At 31.8% G+C, this 11,263-nt stretch overlaps 1 protein-coding gene across 1 annotated transcript; it reads right to left on the bottom strand.

Annotated features, from left to right (window-relative positions):
- Window positions 1-223: 223 nt before the first annotated feature.
- On the bottom strand, window positions 224-1,140 carry LOC108335574 (uncharacterized). The gene has a single exon (XM_017571607.2). The coding sequence runs from the start codon at window positions 1,008-1,010 to the stop codon at window positions 447-449; it is 564 nt and encodes a 187-aa protein (XP_017427096.1). The 5' UTR covers window positions 1,011-1,140; the 3' UTR covers window positions 224-446.
- Between the last annotated feature and the right edge of the window lie 10,123 nt (window positions 1,141-11,263).

The raw sequence follows: 11,263 nt of genomic DNA, 5'->3' as shown, positions 1-11,263 counted from the left end.
CTCTTTGTAACTCAATTTTAAACAACTAAAAGCAATAATTAATATACACATTTTTCAAATGAAAGATCATCGCTTTTTAAGACGTTCCTCTAATATTTTATTCGATGATATTATACATGAAAAGTTCATATCTCTGGCAAAACAAGAGTTTAATTATACGTACTATAAAACAATTCCCAATATATACGTGCTCTAGCACAATAAAACTGCAGAGCAAGTGCAAGACATCAATTCCTCCAACGGAAAAAGGCAAGAATTATAAGCAATCTTCTTGTTTAACTTATTTTTACATATAAGAAGCAATAGAGAGTGTGGAAGGGAAGAAAAGAAAGGAATTAATAGAGTGCATACTGCACTTGATTTCATTCGCTAGTTTAGTGATTGAGATTCTGATTTCAAAGACTAATTAATTCCCTGTTTGATTTTATGTTTATTATCATTGCTTGTTAATTACAAAGCGAAATGGCCAACGACTCTTCCCTCAGTAACCTCGTCTGCTTTGCAATAAACGCATCTATCGTGCGCCGGAACTCCTCGTTGCTCAGCTTATCCTGCGGATACGATTTTTCTCGCGCCTTCTCCGTCTCCGATCGCCGGACTTCTCGTCCCGCCGTCTTATTCCCATCCTCGCCCTTTCCCTCCGACAGGCTTTGGCAATAAACTTTTCTTCTATCAAGATGATCTGCTGCGGCGTCCGAATCGCTGTCCTTACACGTGTCACCGATCTGCCGGTGCTCTGCCTCTGCCACAACCGGCTCATCAGAATGGGATTGGGTGAATCGGCGGGACTGGGCGAGAAGAGCGGCGATGATGGCGTTGAAAACGGCGAAGACGAAGAGAGGACTGCGGAGATAGTCGGCGGAGAGCCGCAGAGCTAAAGGGAGACGCGCGAGGAACCACGTAAGGAAGAAGAGAGCGGCGCATAGTTCGAAAATGCGAAGTGTCTTGGTAATGCTGTTAACAATGCTGCTTTTCCCTACTTTCATGTTGCTCAACTCTATTGCATCCATGGCCTATAAAGAAAGAAAGAGAGAGAGAGCCTTTCTCTTTCCACGTTTTCGTGTTCTTATATACACAGATTGAACTCTGCCACCGCCATTTTTTCTTCAGTAACACTGTTTTGTAATTAAGAGGTTAATATCTTACACACGGTACATGCAACCCCTAAATTAATCACATTATATTTATATTTTAAACTAACACCATATCAAATCAAATATAAATCTCCATAAAGTAGCTTTGTGTGGATGAGGGAGAGTATGTGATGGATTTTACATTTAATTTGAGGTTTTATTCCATGGTATATGCATGGAATAAGTAACTTTTAACTGCCAAAAGACTCGTCTCAAGTTCATGTATCCTTTACTTATTCTGTTCAACAACAATCTCTCCAGATTCTTTATCCAAAAAATAAAGGAGACGACTATAATCAACAAAATGCTATGTATTTATACTTCTTTTTTTATGTAACTTTTATATAGTTTATTTAGTTAACAGGGTAAAGAAAGAGAAAATTAACTTTACACAAGGCGCTTCAATGGTGATATGCAGGAGTTCCGCACAGATATAGAAAATGAAAGAGGAAAAATAAAATAGAATTTATTAGGGAAGAATTTCCTTTAAAATTTTATCTTTTATTTCTTCAAGTTGAAAAGAGAAGTTGTTTATTTAAGGTAGGAAGTTAGTTGAAAGGAGCAGTCAAACATTGAGTCATTCTGAGCTTGCATGTAATATAAGAAAAGAATCAAAAACTGCTCCAAAACTCTCTGCGACTGGCGTACCAAAATTAAACTATCAGTCCTGCTGCTATCTACTCATCTGTATCTTTATTTTGCTCTTCTCAATTCAAGAAAGTGACTTATTTCTTGTATTTTAGGTTGCTTGTTGTTCTTGCCCTTGTATATTTATTTTTGGATTTATAGTAGCCATATCTGTTAATTGATTTTATTCTTTACAAGCTGATTTTATTTTTCAAAGTTGAGAAAAATTTAGTTGTCACTCTCATAATTCATTATATTACCACTGGCGTTTCCGTATTTGCATAATATGATGATATTCTCTTTCACTTTACTTTCCCTTTATTCTTTTCTATCCTAGTGTTATATTATTTGTCACGTATCTTTTCTAAACACAAATGAGTAAATATGTTTGTTCTAGACCCTTTGAATTATAACATTTATCTTATATTATATTTAATGTAATGTCACTTCAAGATTTCCTCTTCTTTATTTATAATGAAATTGTGTACTGAGTAACCTTTTCAACCAACATTTTGTTTTGTGTCCTGTGGTACATTGTGCAGTTGAGACTTTCGTGTGTGTGTGTGTGTCATATAAATTATTATACGATCCTTATATCAATTCTTAAAGAGGTAGGGACTGACAAAATGTATTACCAGCTTTATGTATAGGCAGCATAGCTCTTGAGAAGTAATACGTACGGAATGAGAAAGAGAGAAAATGAGTAGTTCAGTATATAAATAATTATGATTTAAGGCTCCTTCCTTTTGAGCTTGTGAATTATAATAAAAGGTTAGTTAAATATTTTTCTTTATAAATATTAAGTTTATAACTTTTTAATTATTTATATTATTCTAACATTAAGAAGAAAATATATATATATATATATATATATATATATATATATATATATATATATATATATATATATATATATATTGTTTCTACATAGCCGAATGGTCTATCTTAAATTTTTGGTCTTTTAAGTTGTACAAAGTACTTCTACCATTAAGTCAAGTTTTGTTTTAGTTAATAAATGTTGGTGTATTAGTTCATTATATTTTTAATGAGTTTTTACTTCTTTTTACAGGCCTAATCAATATCTAGTAACTTGATGAGTCTAGGGTTGATGATGTATTTAGGAAGTTACTTGATTCCATCTTAGACATTATATTAGCGTAATTGGGTGTGTTGCTTGAGCAATTGAATACCACAATTATTTCATAATGTAAATAATTAACGATTATGAGTTTGATATTAATTTTTTTTTCGGAGTTTAATCACATTCAAATTGTGATTTTTTATTTATTTATCATTATTGCACCCATACATTCAAAGTTGGAGTATAAGTGAAAGATATATTTATTGATCTAGTATTTTGATTCAACTATTATGTTACTATCATAGTAATGTCAAAAGTTGAATTCTAACATAATTTTTAAAGAAGAGATTATATTGTGAGTTGAAATGGTGAATATGATGGTTTGACCAAGGCTATATTAATTATTTTGATATATTTTAACAAAATTAAAATTTATTTTTTTTCTAAAACTTTGATACAATTTAATTTTCAAATTTTTAAAATGGATGGATATAATCATTCTGAACCATTGTCGATAGCAGGACAACCGGTATCATAGAGTCGCGCAGCGGAATAAAGTAAGCGAAAAGCGTGTTCGATCACAACTCAAGTTAAGATGGTCCGTTTTTTATAAAATTAGTTTTCTTAGAGAAAATTTATCGAACAATTGATGTGCGAAAAATGTAAAGAGTGTAGGGAGTAGAAAAATTCAACACAGAATTGTTATCCTGGGTCGAATCAAAAGATTCTACATCCAGTTGTTAATCACTATAAAAAGTGATTAACGTTTTCACTAAAAATCAGTTTCACAGATTTACAATAGAGTGAATGAAACAGAAAGATAAAACCTTCCTTCGACGAACGAACCGGAAGGGTGCTTCCTTCGACCAACGAACCGGAAGTGATCAATCTACACTTTCCTTCGACCAACGAACCGAAACAGTGCAGAAACAGTCTTCCTTCGACCAACGAACTGGAAGAACAACAGCGTTGCCAACTCGAAGAGAACCGTTCCGACCTTTGACCCACAAAGCGCGAGCTTCTCCTATTCACGATACCAAGCAATGCAATGAACTGCTTTTTGGAACTTCCTCATATCACACTGTATTCTCAAAAATCTCAGAGTTAACCCTCTAAGGGTTTTACAAACAATTATATATAGACAATTGGTCTGAAGCAAAAAGACAGATTACAACTGTCAGTGATAATCGATTATTGTTAGTGATAATCGATTATTTAAGTCCATTACAGGGTTTTCAAAAAGTGATAATCGATTATTCTGAGGAACAATCGATTATTCCAAGGACTTGTGCAGTTCTCATCAGGACCAGTGATAATCGATTATTTGGAGTAATAATCGATTATTCCAGAGCAAAATGGTTTTTCAAGGCTCATGATAATCGATTATTCTACCATATAATCGATTATATATGTAACTAACTTAAAGATACGAGATTTCTAAGTGTTTACAAGTTGAAATATTTTCTAATACATTTGCAAACTACGAAAGTGCTTTTAAAACAATTATAACTTGATTCTTCGAGTTTTATCACTTGCAGCATCATCAAAATCTTTTATCTTCAAAGTATCAATACTCCTCATTGGTAACACCATTGTATTGTTATTTTTTTACATATCAAATGATATTTCAGGTTGTTATTTGAATTGTTGTTTTACACAGTTTATCTTAAATATCAATTCAAAAAACAATTTAACACTAAAAAAAAATTAACATGATTGGATTAAAAAGAGTGTATCCATTTATTTTTAAAGTTGAAGACCAAATATATCAAAGTTCTAGACTTAAAGTAATTTCAAATTTTTCAATTTTAAAGATTTAAAACATACTTAACATTTCCTTAAAACTTTTTAGGAAGTTATATGTATATATGACCCATGCTAATTTTAATTAAATAATATTAATTTAATTTTTAAATAATAAAAATATAAAAAATATTCAACAATAAAAATATTTATATAATAATTTAATATAATAATAATAAATATAATTTTTTATTGATAATTTTTTTAAGATAAAACTATTACCAAACATTTTTTTATATGACAGTGTAAATACTTGTATTATTAATAAATATATATTATTTCTATAAATAATATTATTTTAAGACATAAAACTAAAATATTTTTTTCTAAATTTAATTTTATTATATAACAAGGTAATTAAAAAAAAGGATAAAATTAAAAGTTAAAAAGTAGAAAAAAATATTTTAAAAATAAATTAATCATTAATAACTTATTAAATAACAAAATAAATAGAAATTATGAAGTTGTAAAATTAAGAATAAAAAAACAGTATAGAAAAATATTTAATAATTTGAATATAAATTACTCTTTAATAATAAATATATTAAAAATACATTAAATAAATACTTTTATTTATGATTAAATAGAGCTGTCAAAACGGGTAATCCGGCTCGACTCGGCCCGCCTCACCACAGGTTGGTCACTTAATGAGTCAACCCAACCTGGCTCACTTATTAGCGAGCTGAAAAAATTCGAACCCGACCCGACCCACGTTGGTGGGTTAAACGGGTTGGCTCACTGGCTCATTTAATTATAAGTTTTTTTTAAATAAAAAAATTACAATTTTTTTAATTCAAATCTAAATAAACCTTACACTAAAATGATGTTAAACTCCAAAGACAATTCAAAATAAATAAAAAAATATCATACAATCCAAGCGTAATCCAAAAACATGTTTAAAAGGTGAACAAATAAGTTTTTAGGTTTAATACCTATTTTGGTCCCTCTTCTCATAGGGTCTGTTCAAAGTGGTCCTTCTTTTTTTCAAAAGTTCACTAACATCCTACTTTTTGCAAAAACGATGCACGTTAGTCCTTTTTGGTTACGACGTTAAAAAGACTAACGGCACAGCTGCCCAACTGGCACAAAACTGATGAGTTGTACAGTTTTGGTTGAGGTGGCACTGTGAATTGCTTATTCATCCTGAAATCCAAAGGATTCATTGCTTATTCAGCTCATCTCCATTTATGGTCCAATCAAGTTTTCCATCAGGTGAGCCCCAGTTAGTGAAAGTAGAGACCTTTAGAGAAGGAACCTCAGAATGATGGTCCACCATGCTTCGCTCGATAAAGCTATGGATACGCTTAGCAAAAGCACCAGCTCTTGGATTCAAAGCCACCGAGGCTCCTTCAACAGATGGATCAACCCTGAAAGATCTTCATCCAACCATGTTTGAGGTGGAAAGGCCCGAGGAATAGCCCCCGAGCTGCTGGTTCATATTTGAACGCATTTGGATTCCAATTGGAGATTGTAACTGAGGTCCTGCAACATCAAGTGAGATTCCATGGAATTTAGACAAAATTGAAGCAGTCTTGCAGTTGAAGCAGTCTTCAATCTGCTTTTGGGCAACAGCAGAGTGGGGAGCCGCAGGAGGGATTTGTCGCCCCTCCTGCACTGTATTTCTAAACTGTTTGTTTGTTGAGTGCGGAAGGGCGGGGAGATAGGGCGCGGTGTAGTAGCGCAGAGGGGAAAAGGGAATTAGGGTTTGAGTGGAAAGGGGACTGCCACGTGACAGTCTCTTATTAGCTGAACTTGCCAACTAATTGGACATGTCATTTAATTTTGGCCAGCAGAGCAACTTTGCCGTTAGTTTTTTAACGCCGTAAGCAAAAAGGATCCACTTAAACTGTTTTTGCAAAAAGTAGGATGTTAGTGAACTTTTAAAAAAAAAGAGGACAACTTTGAACAAACCCTACAAATCGAGGGACCAAAATAAGTATTAAACCTAAGTTTTTAATATTGATAATTTTTGTATCACTTTTCCATTTATAATATTATAATCTTGAATAGATAAATTTATAATATTTTTCTCTCTTGAAACATCTTATTCTTTATCATCATCTACAATATAATAAAAAAATGCTAACTAATAATATTGAAAAACAAAATAATAAATAATTAAATTAAATTAGATGGGTTGGTGAGCCAACTCGGCTCACCACGGGTTCAACCCGGTGAGCCGGGTTCTAAGTGAACCAGGTTGAAAACTAGCCCGTATAAAAAAATTACATTTTTTTCAAACTAAACCCGGCTCGAACCCGTGGTGAGCCGGGTTGACTCGCAGGTTACAACCCATTTTGACAGCACTAATTAAAATGTCTATAAGAAAAAAGAAATTATATGGGAGATAATTATGTATATGACAGTATAAATTATTTGTATTAACCATATATATTATTTTTTAAATAATATTATTTTAAGAAATAAAAGTAAAATATCTTTTTAAAAATTTAACTTTATAAAAAGCCAATCAAGTAATTAAAAATTAGAAAGAGATAAAATAAAAAATAAAAAATTAGTATAAAGAATAATTAATACTTTAATATAAGTTACTCTTGAATAATATATTAAATGTCCAAATGATTATAATTATAAATGTATAAAATTAAGAATACACTAATATAAAAACAGAGTATAACGTCACACGTTCAACGTCCAACCACTAAATAACCAATGTTAAAAATGACCGATGACATTTTTGTAAATAAATGCAATTATTAAACGTCGTTTAGAATTGTTATTCGACCTAAAAGGATATAAAACGCCGAATGCTCTAGTGTAAGGATCGAGAAATTCAAAGAAAGTGGAGAAGACATGTGTATTCATCTGAGTGGACCGATCGGTTTTGACGGTAGTATATAAATGAACTTTTCAAAATTTCGTGTCATTCTCTGCATGCACTTCTTCTCTCCAAACTTCTGAGTTTTCTTTTCTCCTCCTTCTCTCTAGAAATTCTCACTCTTTATTCATCTGATCATCAATCAGGCCGTGCCTGAGCTTTCCTGGTGTCAAAAGCTTCCTTCTTCACTGATCAAAAGAAATCTTTGAATTGGTAAGTTCATCTTCCTCTCAGAAATTCTGGTTATTGTCACATGCAAGCCAAGTCTTGAGTTGCATGTGTTCATCAGCTTTCTTTTCTTGTTTCTGACTTCAATTCTGGTCCTATGTTTGGTCTTTTCTCACTAAATGGTGATCTATAGGTGTTCATAGAGTTTCTTTCAGTGCAAGCATCAAGTTGGGAAATTTGGGGTTGAGTTGTTCAGATTTTCTAAAAGGTAAGGGAAGCTAAATAATTTAACTTGTATGTTTATATGTTTGTAATGAATTGTATGATTGATTGAAATGCATGTTGAATTTCTGTTTTCGATTGAATGTGAGGACTGAACTCTGTGAACTGGACTTGGAGAGTATTATGCAGAAAAAGTGTTCGCTAGTGTCAAATTGAGGAAGTAAGAGGGTGAAAATGAGAGTTTGAGGTTGGGAGTGATTTTTGGCAGTGAAATGAGTTTGAACAAGTGCATTGTGACCTGTTAGAATCATTAAGTTGGCAAAAAATGTATAAAAGTGGTAAATTCTGGTGTTCTTCGTAATTTTGCAGAATTATGCAGAACGCGGAGTGTGCATAGTTGGTCGTTCGGTCTTGGTCAAGCGCTCGGTATTATACTAGCATATATGTTAGTGTTAGCGCTCGGTATTATACTGGCATTTATGTTAGTGTTAGCGCTCGGTATTATACTAGCATTTATGTTAGTGTTAGCGCTCGGTCTTATACTAGCATTTATGTTAGTGTTAGCGCTCGATCTTATACTAGCATTTATGTTAGTGTTAGCGCTCGGTCTTATACTAACATTTATGTTAGTGTTAGCGCTCGGTCTTACACTAGCATTTATGTTAGTGTTAGCGCTCGGTCTTATACTAGCATTTATGTTAGTGTTAGCGCTCGGTCTTATACTAGCATTTATGTTAGTGTTAGCGCTCGGTCATATACTAGCATTTATGTTAGTGTTAGCGCTCGGTCTTATAATAGCATTTAGGCTAGTGTTAGCGCTCAGTCTTATACTAGCATTCGGTTTAGTCTTGGTATTCAACCTAGTTTTAGTACTCAACTTTAATATAGTGTTAGGTTTTCCCTAGTAGTCGGCCTTCGCCAGTGTTCGGTCAATTGTTAGGTCTTGTCTGTTATAGACCGTTCGATTTTGTCCTGGGTGGTGAGAAATTGTTCGGTCTCCAACGTTCACAGGGTTCTCAGTCTTATGAGTGAGGATATGATTGTTGAATGAAATTATATGTTAAATGATGGGAATTATGTTTTTAAGTATTGTGGAAGAGAATTCCAAGGCGGAATGTCTCGTGAATGGATATTGAATGGTAAAGTATGAATGTGGATATCGTGCTAAGCTGGTGTTTATCCTGATATTCTGTGATTACTCATTCTCAAGTAGAGAGGAGTAACTCATGTGTGAGAATAACAGGAGGTCCTTTAACCTCAGGGTATCGAGGTAATCTTCACTAGACTTACCTTGTGTGGTAGCTTGATGGGTGTCTTGTTGTTTCACCACCACAAGTGCAAAAACACCTGTAGCTACACATTCATACAATTTGGATGGTTAAGTCAGGTGTTCGGTCTATGCATGAATACAGTGTTCGGTCATAACTATTTGAGTGCTCAGTTTGTATATGTTTGCTTGTATTCAGTTTTAGTATGTAGTAGTGTTCGGTTCAGCATTATTTGAGCTTGAGTAAACTGTATGTATGTGTATGCAATTAAATTACATTAGCTTACCCTTATTTCCTGTTTTTGTCCATGTTCCTGTTCGGTCCTTCTCTTGCAATGATCACCTTTGGGTGTGAGCAGAGATAAATGAGTGCTCGGTGGAGCAAGCTTTGGAGGAAGAAGAAAGACCTGTCGTTTAGTAGTAATTTACTGTTTAATCTTGTTAATAGTGGTGTATAAACCGATCGGTTAGGCACATAGTTTTAGAATAGTGTAGGACTTTTGTAAAGCTTTAAATTTTATGGTTATTTTGTAATAATTGTAAGGTTAACTTTATTTCCAGTAACTGTTTTACCATATTATTAAATGATGACACCTGTATATAGTTTTATTCTATATTTTTGGGATGTTACACCCAACGTTAGACGTTAAAAGGTTAGTGAATTCAATCACTTTATATTGGCGCGCGAGACCCTCTTCTCTTCTCAAACTTTTCTTGAATGAAGTTTGACGACCATCACATGTAATCTTTCTTTCATTTGATACAAATGCATGTTAATTAACTACTTTATGTATTTTCGTTTGTTTTGACCGATTATTTTCGTGCTCTTGTCCTTCATAGGCGCATTCTGCTTTCTCTGTCACTGGTGACGACACTTTATTTCGACGAACCAATCTTTTGAAGATTAGTTTTCATTTTCGTTTTGAAGAACTTGTTTGTTGTTTTTTTTGTTGAACTTGTTTGTTGTTGTTTGGTTGAACTTGTTTGTTATTGGTTATTGTTGTTTGTTGTTGACGATGCACTACACGTTCATAGAATATCAAAAACTGAAATTTATTGTTTTTCTGCTTTTCAAGTCTCATAGAGTTGTAAAAAAGGATCACAATTAATTAAAAAAACAAAAAAAAATTATTAACGTCGTATATTGACAAAATTCATCAAGTTAATATCGTATATTGACAAAATTCGACGTTAATTTAACGTATCCTTAAATGACTTCGTTCACAAATTCACCGTTAAAAGCCCAAAATATTCGACGTTGTACGCGATTTTTGTACTAGTGATAAAAAATATAATATAGAATGAAGGAGTTAATATTTTAAATATAAATTGTACTAGTGACAAAAAATAGTTTATTTAAAATATTAACTCCTTCATTCTATATTATATTTTTTATCACTAGTACAAAAATCGCGTACAACATCAAATATTCTAGGCTTTTAACGGTCAATTCGTGAATGACGTCATATCGTTAAATTAACGTCAAATTTTTTCAATATACCATCGAATTTTGTCAATATACAACGTTAATCAATTTTTTATTTGTTTTTTAATTAATTGTGATCTTTTTTTACAACTCTACTAGACTTGAAGAGCAGAAAAACAATAAGTTTTTGGTATTTTATAAACTAAGAACTATGAACGTGTAGTGTATTATCAACAAGAAACAACAATAACCAACAACAAAAAGTTCAACCAAATAACAATAAATAAGTTCGACAAAAAAAAACAATAAACAAGTTCAACAAATAAGTTCTTCATTTTAAACATATACTTATATCCTATACAATTTTTATTTTTATTTTACTCTTTATAATATAACTATTACCTGATTTGGAAACATATAATTGTTAATTATTTTTTAAAAATAATAAAATATTATATATAAAACTGTCACATAATTTATTTATTTATTTAATATTTATAATTTTTATCACTAATATTAACTTATTTTTTATTATTTTTATTACTTTCTATTATATATTAACTTAATCAATTTATCTGAATATAAGTTTTGAAAAAAATATAATTTTAATAAATTTTATTTTGAATATATATAATTATAAATAGGAAAGTGACAACTATTTTGGTTTTATTTAAGAAAATAAGTCGTCTCCTATGTT

The sequence above is a fragment of the Vigna angularis genome, chromosome 10, assembly GCF_016808095.1.
Source record: "Vigna angularis cultivar LongXiaoDou No.4 chromosome 10, ASM1680809v1, whole genome shotgun sequence".
Taxonomy (NCBI): domain Eukaryota; kingdom Viridiplantae; phylum Streptophyta; class Magnoliopsida; order Fabales; family Fabaceae; genus Vigna; species Vigna angularis.
Note: the sequence above shows the minus strand (reverse complement) of the source record. Positions and strands in the feature narration are given on the sequence as shown.

Bases quoted from the DNA above. Each gene is read 5' to 3' on its own strand.
- LOC108335574 (XM_017571607.2), bottom strand. From the start codon at position 1,010: ATGGATGCAATAGAGTTGAGCAACATGAAAGTAGGGAAAAGCAGCATT.